Source organism: Cricetulus griseus, chromosome 8 (genome assembly GCF_003668045.3).
Source record: "Cricetulus griseus strain 17A/GY chromosome 8, alternate assembly CriGri-PICRH-1.0, whole genome shotgun sequence".
Taxonomy (NCBI): domain Eukaryota; kingdom Metazoa; phylum Chordata; class Mammalia; order Rodentia; family Cricetidae; genus Cricetulus; species Cricetulus griseus.
Window position 1 is genome coordinate 43,674,699 of NC_048601.1, and position 20,775 is coordinate 43,695,473.

Consider the following 20,775-nt stretch of genomic DNA (forward strand, 5'->3'; position numbering starts at 1 on the left):
GGTCACAAAGCCCCGCGTGGCAGAAGCGGCAGTGCGGGAGCCGCGGGCCTCGAGGCGCAGCCCCCCGCGGCGCGCGCAAACTGCGCGGAACTACTTCAGTGGAGCGGCTGCGGGGCGAGAGTCCCAGTAGCGGCCGCACAGGGATCCGAGGCGAGTAGGGGCCGCCAAAGAGGCGCGGGGAGCCGCGGGCACGGCCACGTGCTCCCCGCCGGGCTCGCACGCTCAGACGCGCCGGGGCCGCGGGGGCCACCGGCAGGCACGCGCGCCCCCCGCGCGCACACACTCCCGGCACGCACGCCGAACGCCCCGCCCACCCGCCGCGCCCCGCCTCCCGCGCGCCCCGCCACGCCCCGCGGCGCCGGTCGTCACCCTCCTATTGGCTGGCCGGCGCATGACGTGCGGCGCCCAGCCCCGCCCCTCGTCAGTCACTCGGCGGAGGCGGCGCTGGCGGGGACTAGTCTCGTCCGGAGACTGGCGGCGGCGCGCGGCAGCGGCGGCGGCGGCGGCGGCCGGAGCTCTAGCCCAGCGGCGGAGGGCGGGCGGGCGGGCGCGCGGGAGGGCGGGGGCCGCTCCGCGACGCTGCGGGACCGCGCTTCTCCTCTGAGCGGCGGCGCGCGCAGCTGTGGGGCGCCAGGGGCCAGCCCGTCCATGACCATGGGCGACAAGAAGAGCCCGACCAGGTACCTGCCGGGCGCCGAGGGGGCGGAAGGGGAGGGCGGCCGTGGCGGGCGGGGACGCCGGCGACTAGGCCGGAGCGGCCGCGCGGGGGAGGCGCGCTAAGATGGAGACCCGGGGGCGGAGGGAGGCGGTGTCGCTCCGCTCGGGCCGGCGGCCGTGCGCGCCGCAGCCATGGCGGCTCCTCCTCAGCCGCCCTCCGCCGTCGCCGCTCCGCCCAGACAAAGGGAGATTTAACCAGGTGGGGCGGGGGGAGGGCGCGAGCAGGGGCGGGGCAGCGCGCGGCGCCGGCCCCTCCGCGCCGCCGCCCGGCCGTCCCGGCTGCCCGCCGCCTTGGGATCCGGCCCGCGGCCCGCGCCCCGCGCCGCGCCCCGCCGCCCCGCGCTCGCGCCCACGAGTCGGCCCGCTTCCTGCGCCCGGCGCGGCCCCGCGTGAGCCGTCGCCGCCAGGCGCTCGGTTCCCGGGGCCGGAGGGGGCGCACGGCTCCGCTCTGCCCGTCGGCCTCTGGCCCCGGTGCCCGCCAGTAGGGTGGATGGGTGGTCGCCGCGAGAAGTTTCCAGCGTCGGATTCCTGTGAAATGACGACGGCTCACCAGCGTCTGTTTCTCCCCTCTCTCCATCCTCCCTTCGGTTCCTTACTCCTCGGAAGGCCAAAAAGACAAGCGAAACCTGCCGCAGACGAAGGCTTTTGGGATTGTAGCGTCTGCACCTTCAGGAACAGCGCTGAAGCCTTTAAATGCAGCATCTGCGATGTGCGGAAAGGCACCTCCACCAGGTATTGGAAGGCCAATGTGTTAGCTTTTGTTGAAAGACTTGTTTTGGCTTTATCTGTTTGCTTGTGCGGAGGAGAGGGGAGTCATACTTATTATTATTGATCGTTCTCTTTGCCAACTTGTTGATTACGACCCTTTTTTTTTTTTTACGTTTGGGGGGTGGAGGATGTGTAGGGTCGCTTGCCATTTCAAGTTGGGTGCAGTGCCTCGTGCTAAAATAAAGGGTTTATGGGAGGGAATTTTCCCATTTTTTTCGTCTTGTTTCAGACAGACACTGGATTTATTTGACACTTGCATCCTTTAGCTTGTTGGTATTGGCTCCCAACGGGGAGGGAGGAAGTGGGGATACTGCTGTGGGTTGTAGTACATTAGACCTTTTTTGTTTTTGCCATGTGCAGAGTGGTTCTAATTTGTCTGTCCGGAATTAGTTTTTTCCTGAGTTTAATGGTGTTATGGTCGTACAATAAGATTGGGTTGTGCCTTTTTCTGTCTTGAGTTGCAAATGTCTCTTCTTTTTTGCACTTGAAGATAAATATTGGAGGATTGAAAAGTGCATAGGGGGTGCTGATGTGTCTCTTTTTGTTATTAGCTTATGCAGAATGGTGAAGTGTGAAATGTTGAGATGAACAGTTTTGAAGTTTGCATGTAATGGTTTTGTATTAAAACATTGAAAAGGTTTCTTTTATATTGAGATGAGAGCGGTTGATTGCATATGATAGCAAATGAGTTGGAACTGCTTCTAGAGGTAACATTAAAATAGACTTAAGATAAAATGTAAAAACTGATACAGTCTTCCAGGTGTCTTAACCTTTTATTTGGGATTTCTGTTGCTAAGTTACTGTGTTCTTGCTCTCCTTTAAAGAAACTGTCTTTAGAGCACATATGAAAGTGAGAGTGAAGTTAGGACCTTTCAGGAGTCGAGGTTCTTGGCCAAAAGTTTCATTTCAGCAGGTGCTTGCTTTTGAGTTAGTGGCATGCCAGTGTGACTAGTTCCACCTGGATGTTGAATGATGTGTCCTGTCAGGGTCTCATCGCTTTACTTTCACTTGGGATTAAGGAGGCTCTGCTGCAAGTCTGTAACTAGAATGAATTGCCCTGGTTACTAGTGGGCTATTTTTGAATTTCACTCTGTTTTTGAATTTCACTAACTCTTATGAGTTTTTTTGAATTAAAACTCAAGAACTGAAATTTATTTCCCTGTAAGTAGTTTTTCTCTACTAAGATAGCATCTCAATGTTTGGAGCTAATCTTGAAACGGCAATCCTGTTGCTTCAGCCTCCTGAGTGCTGGGATTGTAGACCCAGCTAGTAGGTTTTTTTTTTCCTTAAGTAAATTCATGTCAAATTTTTGTATCATAATAAATAGATTTAGATAAATGGAAAACTCTTTCTGTGGGTTTTGTTCTGTCAGAAAATCGGGGATTCCATCAGGGAGCATGAAAGTTTAGAAATGTATTTGTTACTTAAATCAATAGTAACTGTGTATTATTTTTGAGTAATGTTTTTTTACATGTAGAAATCCCTCTGAGGCCAAATCTCTTTATTGTGGTTTTGTTTTGAGTATTACTGTAGATGATGATCAAGTAAATGACCAGGAAACTAGTAAGAACTTGAGAATCGTGCTGATAAGGAGAAATTTCAGCCAGATTCAAAAGTTTACATTTGATGCATTGCTGGGAATAATCATCTCATATTGAAATGCTTTTCAATTTCTACTTTTATTGAAAAACCTCACCCACCAACTTTTTGGAAAAACATGAAAGGTATTGACTTTAAGGTTTTGTGTAAAGTTTTCAGATCCACAGATGATAATAGAGATTTTAGGACATTGAGTCTGTCACTTAAGAAAAATGAATAAAGTGCTATCTTTCAGGGATTTTTATGCAGTTGAGTCATTGTGTAGGTTTTGAAGATAGATTTTACAGGTATGAGGCCTTTAAAATACCAATCATGATACTCTGTTTTGGAGAGAGCTTGTTTGCTTTTTTGTTGTTATCAATACTTCAGTGTTTGAGATCTGTTGAAGTCATTAAGTGGAATGCAAGTAACATTTTTGGTTCTGTTACTCGATGGGTTTCATGAATAAGGAGCAAATATGACCAGTATTGTATTCTCCTAGCCATTGTATCCTGTATTCCTTGATTTCTCTGGGATATTGGCTATTAAAGGATTTTCTCTTGAACTTTTTTTCTTGTAGATAATTTTGTACTTCCAAGATTTCATAGGATCTTGCCATTTTCTCTCTTTCATAGTATTAATTAGGTGGCAACAGAAAATGTAATTTGGGCGCTGGTGTTGCACGCCTTTAATCCTAGCATTTGGGAGGAAGAGGCAGGCGAATCTCTGTTTGATGCCAGCCTGGTCTACATAGCTAGTTCCAGGTTAGGCTCCAAAGCTACACAGAGAACCCCTGTCTCAAAAAAAAAACAAACAAAAAAGAACTTACTTTGGTGTCTTTTTTTGGTACTGGGCATTAAAGTCAGGCCTACAGGAACTTCAACCCAGCCTGGTGGTTGGAACTTGGATGGTGGGGTAATAGATGAAAATTGACAATTTTGAAGTAGTGTTTGCTGACACACATGGTTTTGTTGTTCTCTGCTGGTGTTTAAACAGCCTTATCTGGTTAGCTGGCCAGTAGTTATTGTGGAGTTGTTAATTACTCTTGTCTTTTTTGCTGCTGGCATCAACCAGTCAACCTAGGAAAAAGTTTTAAATTAGTGATAGTCTAATAGGACACAGAGCCTTTGTGGATAGGGTTGATATCGCTCGATTGAGCAGGAAAATACTATCCTTCATCTAAAGAGCATTTATAAAGCTCCTATGATGTGGAAGAAGCAGATGAAGGGATGGGGAGGTGTTAAAAGCATGGGAGAACATGTACCCAGGTAAACTAATCCAAGCTGTAAAGACTGCCAAAGGTGTGTAAAGTGGCATTGGAACAGGCTGGGCTTGGGAATCAACTAGAAGGAACTCTTTCCCCCATTTCTTTTGGAAAAGGAAAACTGATTTCTACAAAATCAGCTGCCAGCTTTTTATTTCTGTTGTGATATGCAGTAGCATTTTTAACTCTGCAGGTAGGTAGCATAGGGATTTTGTGGAGTGGCATAGAGCAGAGTGAAAGGGACAGTCAGAAAAGCCCCAAGGGAAAAGGAGTAGACACTGACTAATCTAGTGGGATGGTCTAGGAGAAGACCTCTTTATACATTTGTTCATTTTATTATTTGTGAATGATCCTGCTGGGTTAAGGTATGTATTTAGAGATAATTCTGAAGTACATGTTGGGTCTGTAATGTTTTTCTTTTTTTTTAAATGCTTTATTTTTATTTTATGTGCACTGGTGTTTTGCCTGCATGCATGTCTGTGTGAGGGTGTCAGATCCTGTAGATCTGGAGTTACAGTTGTGAGAGCTACTATATGGGTGCCGGGAATTGAACCTGGGTCCTCAGGAAGAACAGCCAGTGCTTTTAAACACTGAGCTGTCTCTCCAGCCTCATGGGTCTGTTATTCTTTTGAGATAGAATCCAGAATGGCCTGTAACTGACTATATAGCCTAGGCTGGCTTTGAACTTTTTGGCCCTTCCTTGCTAGTTTGGGTATTACAGCTGTGTGCCATTAAATCTGGCCTTCTCTAGTCTATAATTTCTTAGCCATTCTTTTTTTTTTCTTTTTTTAAGAAGTAATTTTTTATTTTTAGTTATGTTATTTGTGCATATGAGCAAAGGCATCAGATTTCCCAGACCAGCTGGAGTTACAGGTGGTTATTAGCTGCCTGATATAGATGTTGGGAATTCAACTCTGGTCCTCTGAACACCTTAAGTGCTTTTAACCACTGAGCGAACTCTCCAGCTCATGATTTTTTTTTTTTTAAGAGTTTTATTGGAGTCATACTTTACATATAACATTCACTCAGGAGTGCAATTAAAAGATTTTTCTAAAGTCGTTTGAAAGAGTGCAGTTGTCACCAACATTCCCAGTTTTAGAACATTTGTCATACCAGTTGATTTCCTCTTTTCACATTCATTGATAAATAGCAAAGTTAACAGTGGAGCCTAAAGTGGTTGTGGACTGCTGGAAGGTTGCCTCCCACCATGGTGGTACACCCAGCTTGCAAAGATGTGGAGATGAAGGAGCATTTTTGTATGTATAAGATAGCAGGCAGGTGTGTGGGAGGGAAACATGATCCCTTTCCTAAGTGGTAGCTTGAAGCATTCCTTGTCATTTTGCTCTGTTAATGAAAGAGGGAAGAAAGAGTAAAGCATTACAAATGCATGAACTTACATAATTCTTTGTGCTGCTGGTTTGTAAGCGTCGGACAGAATAACTTCCTAGACTTGGTGATAAACTGATTTTGTGACCTTGTTTTTTTTCCTGAAATATTCTCTTTTAAAATAGAACAACATTGCTGTATATTCTTTTCGGTGATTGTTTCTTTGCTAATAGTGCTACATCTTTTTCTCTAGCTACTTAAAAGTCAGTTGAGTAGTTGGAAATGTTTTGGATCGGTTACTATAGATTTAGAACTTCGTTGTCTTCATCTCCAGATTTTTAACATTCCTTTTATGTGTGCACACTCTGTGTGGGGGGCAGAGTACAGCTTGGAAAGTTGGATTCTCTTTTTCCACCCTACCTGTCCTGGCAATCCTTACATCTGAAAAAGTTTATGCATATTCTTGTGAAGGTTTTGCTTGTTTTTTTCCAGACAGGGTTTCCCTTTATATCCCTGGCTGTCCAGGAACTCTGTTGTAGACTAACTGGCCTCGAACTCAGATCTGCCTGTCTCTGCCTTTCTAGTTCTGGGACTAACTTCCTAGCATCCCTGTCATCTTTATCAATCATATGTCATATTTTATCTCAATGTTGAATTGAAAATCTTATTTATTCCCTGGTTATTTAAATACTGTGAAGTTTACTGTTTTTAGAACTTTATAGAAAAAAGAGGATTTATTTATTTATTTTTGGGGACAGGGTTTCTCTGTGTAGCTTTGGAGCCTATCCTGGCACTCGCTCTGGAGACCAGGCTGGCCTTGAACTCACAGAGATCTGCCTCCCTAGTGCTGGGATTAAAGGAGGGCTCCACTAACGCCCGTCAAGGATTTTTTTTTTTAAGCCCTTACAGTTGTAGAGAAATAACTATTACCTTTATAGAGGTATTCCGGATGTTGAATTGGAAGAATCTTGAGAAGTTACTTGTGTGTTTCTTCTTTGAGAGCTTCAGAGTTTTGGGTGTGTAACTTTGGACTTTCCTTATAATGATATCCTGACAACTCAGTCTGTTAAGAAGTCACTAAGTACTGCAGAAGTTTTGTGGAAAAACCACAATGTAGTTATGATCTTTGATAGAACCAAAGTGCATCTGTCAGTATATTTCAGATAGCAAGACTTCCAGGCCTCTTACCCATATTTCCTGAGAATCCACAACTGTGGTTTTGCACCTTGAGTCACGTTGGCTTCATTGTAATGTTTATCTTTCATAAAAATACTCTATAAAATGCATTTCAAAAATTCCCTCTGTGTTCCAAATCATCAAACCTTACCAAACCTTTCCAGCTGAATGCTCCCTTCAAAGCGGGGAGTTTTCAAGATTACTCTTACCAGATGTTGAGTAATTATTTTTTATTTATTACTGTATTGAACTTACTGATTCATTGCCACTGACTTGATCTTAAGTATACTTGGTGACCTTTAATTTACTAGCGGGGCGGTGGTGGCTCACGCCTTTAATCCCAGCACTCGGGAGGCAGAGGCAGGCGGATCTCTGAGTTTGAGGCCAGCCTGGTCTACAAGAGCTAGTTCCAGGACAGCCTCCAAAGCCACAGAGAAACCCTGTCTTGAAAAACCAAAGTAATAATAATAGTAATTTAATTTACCTGATCATTTGGCTAGGTTTTATTGTGCACAGAGCTGTCTGGGCTTTGTGTATGCACAGTGGTGCAAAGACAAAGTTACTGTTCTCATAGAGCTTAAAGTACTATGGAGAAGAAAGAGATAATATATAAGCAGAGAACTGAGATCATCCAGCTCTTACTGGAGCATGTCCTGAAGAGTGTGGTGAAGAGCACAGAGGGATGAGGGATGGTGGGTGCTGCTCTGCAGACAGATGGACGGTGCTACTGTCTGCATTTCCCTGTTGAGGTGTGGTGGTGCCGCTGTTTAGCCTTTCAGTTTGTATGATGTTTACATTGCCAGCTTAGTTGTATGTTGTATATTAAGTTCAAGCCAGCTAGCATCCTTCAGTGTTTTTTAATTACCAGGATAGGAGATTATACACTGCTTGTGTTTTTGGACTATTTTATGTGGCGTACATCTATTATGCTGAAGAACTCCAGGGTTCAGAAACCTTAGCAAAAGAACTAACAGAACCAGATCTTTTACTAAATGCTCAAGAGTTCTGCATGAGAGCCGATAACGATGTCTCTCTGGCCTGTTTGTGTTCCCTTGTCATTACTTTTTCTCCTTGTGGTTTTGTCTTTGCTCCCCTAAGTAGTACCTACTTTACCTGTTGGGTAGTGTACAAGTTTAAAGGTTTGATGAACTTCTACAAAGGGAGTGCATGTTTGTAACTTGGTGTTCCAGATTCTTCATCAGATTTTTTGGAGAATATTCCCAGAAACCCTTTGTATACTGCCTCATGTTTTATCATTGGGGTGATTAGTTTCCCTTATGTTTTAATTCTGTTTGAGAGGGCTTTTACTTCATTACTCTCTGACGAGATTCAACTACGATGCTGTGAGCAGTTCTTGTTTATTTTACCAGTGCTGTTTTATTCACAGGCCATCTGAGCAGTCCCCTCTCTGAGCATCTGCCCTTAGACAATCCCTTTTGTATCTCCAGTCTGTCCTCCCTTCTTTTTTGGCATTTATTAAGGTAGAGTCGATCTCAGAGACCTTCTTGTCTTTGCCTACAGGTGTGGTATGGTTTTATGTAAACTGATGGAAAGGTGTGAAACTTCTAGAGGTCATAAAAGGGAGTTGATTCCCACCTCTCATTTGCTGTATTGTTCAGCAGTCTTTTATTTGTATTTTTGAGGCAGAATTTTAACTAGCCCAAGGTGACATGACACTCAGCATGTAGCCCAGGCTGGCCTTGAACAGTTAGTTCTTTTGCCCCAGCCTCCCAAATGCTTAAGTCTCGTATGTGCCACCATACCTGTCCAGGCTCATCGGTTACTGCTACAACATTGATAAGTAAATGGAGGGGCTGGAGAGGTGGCTCAGAGGTTAAGAGCACTGACTGCTTTTCCAAAGGTCCTGAGTTCAATTCCCAGCAACCACATGATGGCTTACAACCATCTATAATGAGATCTGGTGCCCTCTTCCAGCTTGCAGGAAAACATGCAGGCAGAATTGTGTACATAATAAATAAAATCTTAAAAAAAAAAAGTAAATGGAGGACTCCACCTTCCAAGAATAGCCAGTGAGAACCAAGCGAGATAACTGATGATGGGCATGGTGTGAGGGAGTATGATTGTGCAGAGTGGAAGCAGCCTCTTCCTTGAAGAAGGCCTCATTGTTTTTGAATGTAATATTAGTTGTATAGACTTGCTCATGCTGGTCTTGAAGTCAGGATTCTCAGCCTTCTTGTCTGGATTAATGGACCACAACTGGACTGTGCCACTGCACATCCTGTTCCTTTTACTTTTAAAAAACGTTTTAGGTACTTAGGATAGTATCCAGGGCCTCAAGCATATAGGTAAGTGCTTTGCAATTGAACAACATCTCAGTTCATCCACATTCTTACTTTGTCCTCCAAATGCTTGAATTCCCAGAGGTGGGTTATTTATTATTGGTCTCTAATAATCATCATTACCTCCATGCTTATATACATAAGACAAACAAATAGACCTGCTTCCTGGACAGCTTAAAGACAGTTCAATCCATAGGTTGAATAACTGAGTTCTGAGTGTGTTTTCCAAAGGTGCCTCACAAATTACTTACAAATCCTACTTCAAATTATCTTCTGGTTCACATTCTTTTAGGAGGAAATCTAAATTGTGAATATCTCAAAGATTTTATGGTTTGGTCTTTTCCTGTGTCTGTTTTCAGGATTTCTGGAACCTGAAAACTACAACCACTCCATCTGCCCTCTATACAGAGCATGTTTGTTCATACCAAATTGGTGTTTTCTGAGTGTGGACCATGATGTCTTACTTTATATACATCCGTTTGTTCTTCCTCCCATTTTCTTTTTAAGGGCTTTTTCTCTTTGTGTTCCAGCTGATGTTTGTCTTTCTGGATGTCCTTCCACGAAGCCTTTTTGCACATTATATTTTGATCTACCAGTCTTTTGTTGTCACCTTGTTGGAGGACAGGGTGTTGGTTTTTATCATTTTGTTTTCCTATGTTTATTAAAATACAAACTGGCACTTCCTAGGGGTTCACAGATGTCTGCTCTATAGAGCAAATGAAGACTTGGAGAAATAGTTACAGTACTTTTGTTTGTAGTTTTGGAGATCAAAAACAATGTCTAATGTGTACTAGAGCAATCCCCCCCAGCCTTAGTTTTGAGTTCTAGTAAATGTTCCTTCATATATGAGGATTTTCCCGTTGTGTGTTTAATGTCACTGAGTTAGGTGAACATTGTCTCCCTGAAGTGTGCCCTTAGGAGTAATATTCCTGTTTTTCGGGTTTTGTTTTCTAAATAGGCACTGGCACTGGAGTGCTTTAGAGCTGTGGTGCTTTGTGGCACACTTGAATGTCTACTGTCTTAAGTATTGTCTTAGTCTAGCCCAGGTGGTAGTATTAGCAGCCAGAAGACATTGGAAAGTCTGGAAATGAAGCAAGGGGTTGATTTTTTTGGGATAAAGCAATTTTGAAAAGTGGTACCTAGTGTAGCTTACAGATGGTCAAAGAGTACTGACCAGTGCTAGAAGCCCTCTATGCATTCTGCCATTTTATCACACCTATGACTTGACAGTGTGCCACCCACATATGGTAGTTTCACCTTTGTACCCTTTGTTCTATTTTGTTGAGTAATTTGGAGTAATTCCTTGTGTTCTGCTGACGTCTTGATGCATCCACTTCATTTACTTAGCTATATTTTCATTTCCATGTATTGAATGATAATATGGTGACAAAATGAACTCAGTAAAGGCAGTTGTGGTTATGCTGTAGTATTACTCAGAAATGGAGAGTTGGGATCATGAAGTAAGCATAAATTTTTTTCTTTTTAATTTTTTAATTTAAATAAAAAACCACCTTATTTTACATACCAATCCCAGTTCCCTTCCCCTTCCATCCCCCCACCATCTCCTCATCCCACCCCCATCTACTCCTCAGAGAGGGTGAGGACTCCCATGGGGGTCACATCATGGCAGGACCAAGGCTCACCCTCCTGTATTTAGGCTGAGACAGTATCCCTTCATAGGGAATAGGCTCCGAAAAGCCAGTTCATGCACTAGGAATAAATACTAGCTCCACTGCCAGTGGCTCCATAGACTGTTTAACCCCCCCCCCCACAACTGACACCCAGGTTCAGGAGGCCTGGTTCAGTCTTATGCAGGTTCCCTAGCTTTCAGTCAGGAGTCCGTGAGCTCCCAGTTGCTCAGAACAGCCTCTCTCTCTCTCTCTCTCTCTCTCTCTCTCTCTCTCTCTCTCTCTCTCTCATGTATGTATGTATGTATGTATGTATGTATGTATGTATGTATGTGAGTGCTCAGATCCCACTATGGATGGTTGTGAGCCACTATGTGGTTGCTGGGAATTGAACTCAGGAACTCTAGGAAGAGCACCCAGTGCTCTTAACCACTGAGTCATCTCTCTAGCCCCCCAGATAAAATTTTTAAGCAGGGTTAGATACTGCTTTTCTTTTTTTCTTTTAGCCAATTTAGAATATCTGTTTTATCTTGTGGTTGGACCGAAAACAAACAACCCACCCAAAAAAAATTAGTGGGAGGGATTTAAGGATATGTTAAAAAAAAAAAAAACCTGAGTTAAAACTTAAAATGTATTTTTTTTTTTTGTACAATTAAAGAACTCTCAAAATACAGAAGAAACTTAGGTGGCCTTTGGAAGGACAAGAGATTAAAGGAATACCTGTTTCCTCAGCATGATGAATCTGACAACGTGGTGGTTAGTCATAGAGAGAAAAACTTGGTGATTGCTTTCTAAGAACAGCTCACATGTTTCATGCAAGCTGCAAGGTTTGCTAGCTCTTCTCTATTACAGAAACTCAGTTTTTGCTTCCCAAGTACTAAAAGAATAGTCTGCTTTAGGAAGTCAGACTCTTCATTCAAGCTGCTTTACCCCCCCCCCCCCAAAGACCATTTAGTGGTTCACTTACCATGTAAGGAGAAGGGTGTCATTTAAACTGATTTTAAGATTCAGATTTCTTGACCAATTCCTGGTCAGTGTTGTCTAATGTGTCAACCATAGTGAATCTGTTACTAAGTAGAAGGTGGATAAAGACTAAAGCATAGTTGAGCTGGGTCACTACTCATGCTCAGTTCTAATTTTGAACTCTTTAAACATGGTAACTGTACTCCCTGCAGTGTTACTTCAGCAGCTTGTAAATTATTAGTAAATTGCTAGTGTATTTTCAATTTTGTGGGTTGTAAGGATATATGTACATGAGTGCAAGTGCTTGCAGAAGTTAAGAGGTTCGAGAGTTTCCTGGAGATGGAGTTACAGGGTTGTAGATTCTGGGAACTAAAATCAGGTCCTCTGGAAAAGAAGTGCCTGTTTTTTAAATTTTTATATGTAGGTATTTTGTCTGCATGTATGTGTGCACCACATGCATGTCTGGTGCCTGTGGAGGCCAGAAGAGGGTGCTGGATCCCCAGAACTGGAGTTACAGAGATGGTTGTGAGTCACTGTGTGGGGAATCAAACTTAGGTCCTCTGGAAGAGCATTCAGTGCTGAGCCTTCTCTACAGCTCACTATTAGTAAATTTTTATTGTGTGAGTAAAGAAAAGAATATCAGTAAAGATTGATAAACTCGAGAACCCGTCTTTGTCCTAGCTAAGAAGAAAATGTTACAGGATACGTAGAGAGCAAACAAAAATGGTAACATTCTCATTGTCACCAATAGAAATTGTTTTCGAGGAGTCCATTCCTTGGACCACAGATATTTGAGTGTACTTCCCCTGGTGCTATATTTAAGGAACAAGTTTTGTGAACATTTCGTGTTTTTGAATTCCTTATGTGTAGAGATTAAAGTGAAAATTCTGCTTTATGTAGATTGTATTCTAGAAGGACCAAGATACTGAATTTTTTATCAGTACCTTACCCAAACCCACCACTGAAGAACAGACTTGTGTGTACGAGAACTTGAGTGTGTTTATTTTGAATATGCATAGATTGATGGTTCTCAGACCTTAGCATGTGAAACCTACCGCTAAGACTTGTTTAACACATTGCTGGGTCTTATTCCTAGAGCCTTCATAAGCAATTGTGGAGCAGGACCTGAGAACTTGCATTTCTCATGGGTTCTCAAGCAGTGTCATGCTGATGGTCTGGGTAGCTCTTCTTGGAATTGCTGGTTCAGATTGGGGCTTCAACTTTTTCTACTTTAGACCTCAGAATATAGCAGCATGTAAACTAGGCATAAAAAAATCCAATACTTGATGTTAAGAAATCTTGAAGTTTATTTTAAAACTCTTTGATGTGTATGTGATTTTACTGTCTATTAGAGACAAAAGCTAATTTATATACCAACCAGATAGACATAGTTTTATATAAATAATTAAGTCTTGGCTTAATATTGGACACTTGTTCATAAAGCTTTTCAGTGTTTTTCAGAGCTGATAGTTTGGTTTTATAATCATAATTCTGAAAATGCTGCTTCACATGGATGTTACCTCACATAAATGCATAGCACAAAGTGGCAGAAGACTGTTTTAGGGTCATTTCATAAATGTCAAAGCCAAAATTTACTGTGTACCCCTGGCTGTCTTGGAACTGGCTCTGTAGACGAGACTGGCCTCAAACTCAGATCTACCTGCTTCTCCCTCCAAGCGGTTTTTGTTTTTTAAAGTAACAACTCAGTTATTAAAAGATTTGACATTTTTAAAAAAGATTATGTATATTTTTGCCTGTATGTGCATGTGAGGAGTGCAGGTACCCACAGAAACTGGAAGAGACTGGATCTCCTGGAGCTGGAGTAGCTTGTTATGTGCTTCTCAGTGTGGCCACTAGGAGCCAAACCTTAACTGTGAGGAAACCAGTTTTTAAATCAAACATGAGACAGTACAATCCAAGGATACACTGATGTTGTAGCTGCTTGTGAAGGCAAGGTGGCAGAGGTAGGTTTATCTCTGGGAGTTCCAGGACAGCCAAAGCTACACAGAAACCCTGTCTTGAAAAGCCCCTGCCCCCAAAAAGCCACCCGCCCCCCAAAAAACCCTAACTTCTCCATTGTTAAATAGGAGCAAATGGAATTTTAAAGATTGAAAAAATTTTAGCTTGGGAAATGGAGATTCTCATAGACCATTGGTTTATTTAAAACATCATGCTTTTAGAATACATGTATTAGTGACCCAGTGGTATGACTTGGAGGAATTTGAATGAATGTCTCATAATAATTTTCTCTGTAGACAATTGTGTTAGAAGATTCAGGGGCTAGCAAGATGGCTCCGTGAGCCAGGATGCTTTCCACTAAGCCTGACAAGTCTGAGTTCGGTGCGTGGGACCCCCACATGGTAGCAGGAGAGAACTGAGTCCTGTGGGTTGTCCATTGATTTGCACATCTATGCTACAACATGCTCATAAGCATTGGAACATATACATTAAAGAAATTAATATATTTTAATAAAGTTACCTTTAAATGTTTTGGGTTATTTAAAGTATGTTACAGCTTTGGTAGAATATTTTACAGTTAATAAAAGTGACTTGAGACCTATTGTTGGTGAGGATGTTCCACTGTGGAAAATAGTCTGGCAGATTCTTCCTATACATATACTTACCACATGACCTAGCATTTATAGCCCTTGATCTTTAGCTCAAAGAAATGAAAGCTTATCACATAAAAGATATTCACAGCTTTGTCAAACTTCCAAATTAGTAAAAACAAAAACAAACCCAAGTATCTTTCATTAGATGAGAAGTATCTCCACAAAATGGAATACTTTTGCACGACAAAAAATAGAATGTTAATTAATATAGCTTCTATGGTTTCAGGGGCTTTAGACTGAGTGGGAAAAACATTAAAAGCTCATACTGTAGAAGATATTTTGGCGTCTTGTGTTGTATGAATGTAAACCTGTGCTAAATGACTTGGTAAAGGGGGATTAAGAGGCATAACAGCCCCAAATAAAGTGAGGAGGAGTGTGCTGTAGCATAGTTTGGTGACTAGTTTGTTAATTACTCAAAGGTAAAGAGAGGGATTTGGTACTCAGCACAAGGAATTGATATTTGAAGAGTTGAAAATGCTAATTAGAATATGTTCATTTACATATTATAGATACGTACAGTGTCTCTATGTCTTTAAGAGTCAAAATAATCTTGAAATTTAAATCATTTTAAAAATTATAAATCACAAATTGGCATTGAATCCTTAAGTATGCATTATGCTAATGGTATTTTATTTTATTGACACTGTATTATAATTACACAGAAGCTGAAAGATGGTTACATAGGACCATGGTACACTATTTTGTGATTTTTCTGTGAGTTTATAAGTCCAAAAAATGCGTAGAAAGGGGGCAGGAGAAATGGCTCAGTGGTTAAGAGCAAACAGCTTTTGCAAAGGACCCAGGTTTAATTCCCTTCGCCCACATGGCAACTCAAAACAATCTATAACTCCAGTTCCACAAGGTTGGAAACGGCCTTCTGACTTCAGTGGTTACCAGGCATACATGTGGTGCATAGTCACATGCAGGTTGAAATATTTTTTAAAAACGAAAAACATGTAGATTGTAACTGTACAATTACTGTTATGTGCCCCTGAGCATAGCCTACAAGTCATTGGATATTCTGAAACAGTAAATGCTTATTTGTATAGTGCTTTGTGTTTTGCACATCAGTTTTATGTCTTTTCCCCTTAATGTTAACACTCAAAGCAGCTCTGAGAATTAGTTGTTACTGCAGCCTTCCAGTTGTTTTTCTTTTAGGGGGGACGACGAGGATTTCTCTGTGGCATTGGAGGCTGTCCTGGAACTAGCTCTTGTAGACCAACAAGGTTGGTCTTGAACTCACAAAGATTTGCCTGCCTCTGCCTCCCCGAGTGCTGGGATTAAAGGCGTGTGCCACCACCCCCTGGCTGCAGCTTTGCAGTTGTAGAAGCTGCTGCACAGAACAGTAACTCTGGATTTCATTTTCAGCAGGACAGAGGAAAGGTGATTAAGCTAAATGGACCAATTAGCATGTACAAAGTGTAAAAATTTACTCTGCATCTTCCCAACATTCCATCTTTTTCTAGGACTATTTCAGTTAGAAAAGAGCAATAGAATAATGCTTGTTCAGACTTCTGGAAAAGGCCTAATCACAGAGCCTGTAATATGCAGTTAACAATGTGTATATACACTAAGAGATTTTGTTTGACTAATTCCTATGTTTCTTTTTCTTACCAGTGTTTCTTATTTCCATCCTGACTTCTGCCTTGAAATCAAAAAGGTTGTTCGCTTGACTTAGAAAATTACACAATTCTTTGAAAGAACTTTTCATGCTATCATTAAAATCACCAGCATTGAGTTTGTGAATGATTTACTTTGCAGGAAAGTGGTGCAGTGGAAAGCACTTGTCTGCCTGGGCAGACTCAGGTGGACAAGTTCTGTGCCCTTTGTGTGAGCTCTGTTTTCACTGTGTACTCTGGCTCTGTGTCCAGTTCCTTCAGTTAAGTTACTGAGGAAGTCAAGGGAATATGCAGCTGTCCTGGGCTTTTGGAAGACATAATGTATGTCAGTAAACATTCAGCTTGTGTGTTGGCAAATGCCTCCTTTTTTGTCTACCTGTCTTACTCTAGGTACAGAGAACTGTGAACCTTCCTTAAACATGGCGCCCATCATATGTTACACAAAGAACTGACTGCTACTATTCTTTGTGATTGTGAAATTTTGCCATCCCTCACACAATAAAGAGTGTTTTTTGGGGGAGGGGGTTCGAGGCAGGGATTAAAGGTGTGCCCTACCACGGCCTGGCTCACTGAAGACTTTGGAACATGCCCCCACTAATTGACTTTTGGGGTAAAATTTGATGGAGTATAATTAGGTTTTAGAGTTTCTCTTTTTGAAGGGGGCTCCTGAGACCTCACATGTGTAATTTTATGTGCTCTGTGTTTTCTGATTTACTGTAGTTTTCTGAGACAGGTCTTATTAAACATATCTTTTAAATACTATGATGCCAACTTATTTGTCTAAAAATATGTAGGGAAGAAAGGCAAAACAAGCTTGTTTCTAAATTAAATTAAGAAAAGAAAAATAGGGAAAATGGTTTATTTGTAATGTATTCCCCCCCTAATGATGTATGAATAAGTACTTACATATTTTGGTATCTCTGCTTGAAGGAGTTTTATGTTACAAACATTGGGCATGTTCAGTTTATATGTAACTGAACAGTTTTCTGGCTTTGTTACTAAATTTTTCATTTATATATCCTTCCCAATTTTTCCTAATCGAGGATGAAGACAGTGGTATTCAAATGTCTGAATTTCTTGAAGCTAGGCCTTGTGGGTACATACCTTTAATCCCAGCACTTGAGAGGCAGAGGCTGGTGGATTTATATGTAAGTTCCGGGCCAGCCAGGTCTACATAGTTAAAGGATGTCCAGGGTTACGGAGAGACCCTGTCTCAAACAAACAGTAACAAAACAAAACAACCTAAAAGAATGTCTGAAATTTTGGAATCACCACAGAATACCTGGGGCAGAAGACAAGTGTGTTTTTAAGCATTATTTGTTGTACTGCAGCTCTGGGGTAGCACATTGTTACGCCTTTGTTTTATTTAATTAAAATAAGGAAACACCCTGTAGCAAAGCTTAGTTTTGACAGACCCCATCTACATTGGGGTCTCTGTGACTACCATATGTGGAATATCAGATGTCCGAGTGTCCTCCCCCTCCCTTCGCTCCTTCCTCCCTCTCTCCCACCATGCTAGTACCACTATGTCTTGTCATGCTGTAGAGCCTTCGACAAGCTGTGCCTCCATACACAGCACCTAGTACTGTCAATACACACCTGATGTTCCATTTATGGTAGTCATATATGGTAGCAAATTCAAAGCCAGCTGACGCTGAGCTGGTGTGAAAAAAACCAAGGGCTGAGAATACAGCCCATTACATGCCTATATTAATCTCTAGCAAATTCACACTAGCAGGGTATACACTCACCTGCAGCACAAACGAGAAACTAAGCGAATAGCTTGGAAATATTGTCATACAGGGTTTCTCTGTTTAGCCCTGACTGTCGTAGAACTCCCTCTGTAGATCAGGCTATCCTTGAACTCAGAGATTCTCTTGCCTTTCCTGTGCTGGTATTGAAGGCATGACCACCATGCCTGACTGCCATTGTTTTATTCCTCACTTCTGTTTCTGGTTTTACTTTTTTCATACACTATATTAATTTTAGGATGGTTCCTGTGCTCACGCTTCCCTTTCAAGTTCATGCTTGCATTTCTGCTCACAGCTGAACCTAATAGTTGATTGCAAAATAGGCTTCTGATGAAGGCAGTTGCTTTAAGGCAAGCCCCTCCCAGGTGGGCTCCTCAGAAGTTCTCTACTCTGCATGCTGGATGCAAACTGCACCAAAGGGACTGGATGGTCTGGATCCTGAAAATGGCTTGGAGTGGCAATAAAGGTAGATTAAACTCAACAAACAAGATCTCCAAATCTGCTTTTCTTCAGGGATTTTGCAATTGAGTAGCACTCAGAATGGATGTAGTTCTTTTATGAAGGGATTTTTCCAAGAGCTCTTGAACCAGGTGGTGCTTTAGGTACTATCATTCTACCAGCAGGGGCAATTCTAGGTCTTCATTTCAGCTCTTTGGTACTGTTTTATAAATGAAGTCTAAATTGTTTATTAATGCTGTCAGAATTCTTTGACCTAATTTTTCTTGAGTGGAACAGACATCTTTCTCAATGCTTTGGGGTGTTTTGATAAAAAGATTTGTTGCATTTTAAGTTTATACATCAGTTATCAATTTGCAAACTAATTTTCCGAATAATAGAAGTAGACATTTGTGCTAAACTGTAGAGTTTAGATGTTGCTGTGGCATTGGTATTTTCTTAAAGAGATCTTTGGGCAGATAGACTAGATTGAGCAGCTGTAGTATGCAGACATGTGTTCCCTGTTCAGATAGCAGACTGGGTAGTGTTCATTGAATGAATAAGCACAGCCTTCATCTTTGTTCTGAGTTCTGTTTCCATTAAGAGTTAGCACAGCAGAAATAGAAGAGTAAGCAAAGTGATGAGCACAGAACAGTAGCCAGTTTCCACTTGCATGATCTGGAATTTCCTCAGATTCATTTTAATCATTAGGCTAGTCTTTTTGTTTTGTTTTAAAGTCCCCTCCTTCTCAAAAGTCCCCTTAAGAAAACAACTTGGAATCGTGTAGAGGCTTTTGGCAAAGTTGACTTTTCTTTCCTTACATCTGGCATTTCAAGATTCAACAGAAGTGAAAGTCATCACACCCCTCTCCTCCCAGTGCTCAGCCTGAGGAAACTCAGATGATAGGCAATAAGAAACTATCAGGGTTTTGTTTTGGTTTGAGTCACAGGGTCTTACTATGTATGCCAGGCTGGTCTCCAACTCTTTCTCCTTGCCTCACACTCTTAACTTCCCTAGGGCTGGGATTGCAGGCATGTACCTCCATGCCAAGCCCAACAGTTGACGTTTGAATAAATTCAGGCTGGCTGTGTTTGTTTGCTTTTCATTTTCTTGTACTTAGAAAACCATTTGGACCAGATATTGGTGTGAAGAAGAGTGGGAAGATTAATTTCAGCACTATTGAATATTGAAAGTTGCATAGTGACCCCCCCCCCAAACGTGTGAAGCTTCAGTGTTGCCAGGATGGAATGATCTCTTCCAGTCATCACTGAGATTATGCCTCCATGAAAGGCTTGTAGTGTAGATCACTTCTGAAAAGATGGGTGCTACAGTCTCTGGGGTGTGTATGTGTAATGGTAATGGTGGTTGTGACACTAAATTGACAGCTTAAAAATGTTAGAATCTGTTCCAATAAAAATTAGTCAGGAATGAAAATACATTTTAAAAATATTTAGCAAGCTTGTGAGAAAATACTCTGCTGTACAAAAATATGATTCACTTATAGTGTTTTTAGTATGCATATTCAAGTTATGTTAAACGAGTAGTCTTTAATTTTATGATTTTATTGTAATTTGTTCATTAATATATTTTACTAGTGTTTCACATGATAGCCCAGGCTGATGCACAACTCACTGTAGCCCAGTCTTGACTTCCTGAGTGCTGGGATCACAGTGTGAGTCATCATGCTTAACTTAAGTTCAGATTTTAAGAGATGATAAATAGTAAAACTTGTCTATGGGAAGTTTTGTGGTCTAATGTGTGATTTCAATATTAGTCCTGTAACAAAACCAAGCATACTATAGTCAGACAAAACACAGATCATTTGCCATCTTTCTTGAATATAAAGAGGTTTACACCTAAAATGCAGTCTGAGAAACTACGTTGAAGGTATTGATCATATATTTTCCCCATTCACGTTTTCTTTCCTGTTCTTTTCAGTCCCAAATCTAGCTATTAATTTGTGTAAATTCATTTGTATTTTCTTTAACTTTATGTGAATGAATGTATCCTTTGAGTCAGTATGCTTATTTGAAAATTCATAATTTTTTTGAAACTGCCCTTTTTTTGTTTTTGTTTTTTTCTTCTAAGACAGGATTTCTCTATGTAGCCTTAGCTGTCCTTGAATAAACACTGTAGACCAGACTGGCCTTGAATGCCAGAAATCCACCCCACTTAATTGATAAATAACAGTCCAATACGATGGGCGTTGGTGGCACACACCTTTAATCCCAGCATTCAGGAGGCAGGCGGATCTCTGTGAGTTCAAGGCCAGCTTGGTCTCCAGAGCAAGTGCCAGGATAAGCTCCAAAGATACACAGAGAAACCCTGTCTTGAAAAACCAAACCAAAACAAAACAAAAAACAGTCCACTATATGATGGCCATTTAAATTGATTTCAGTTTTTGGCCCTTAGCAATAAAACAAAACAAAACATTTGTGTATAATCCCAGAAAAGTCTTTCTATAACCTTGTACTTTTCTCTTGAGTAAATATTAGAAATGGAATCCTTGGCCTCTGTTTAACTTAGCAACAACAAAAAAATCACCTGCTAATTATTTTCCAAAGTGACTATAATTTTAAATTCCCAGCAGCACATATGATAGTTCTAAGCTGTTCTAACACCCTCTTTGGCCTTGGTA

General features: G+C 41.6%; 1 protein-coding gene across 1 annotated transcript in view; it reads left to right on the top strand.

Moving 5' to 3' along the window:
* The first annotated feature begins 521 nt into the window (after positions 1–521).
* Rybp (RING1 and YY1 binding protein) overlaps positions 522–20,775 on the top strand; it is a 48,390-nt gene continuing 28,136 nt past the window's right edge. The window contains exons 1-2 of the mRNA XM_027428973.2: positions 522–680; positions 1,324–1,449. Coding sequence (XP_027284774.1) covers positions 649–680; positions 1,324–1,449 — 158 coding nt within the window. The 5' untranslated portion in view covers positions 522–648. The remainder of the gene's footprint in view (positions 681–1,323; positions 1,450–20,775) is intronic.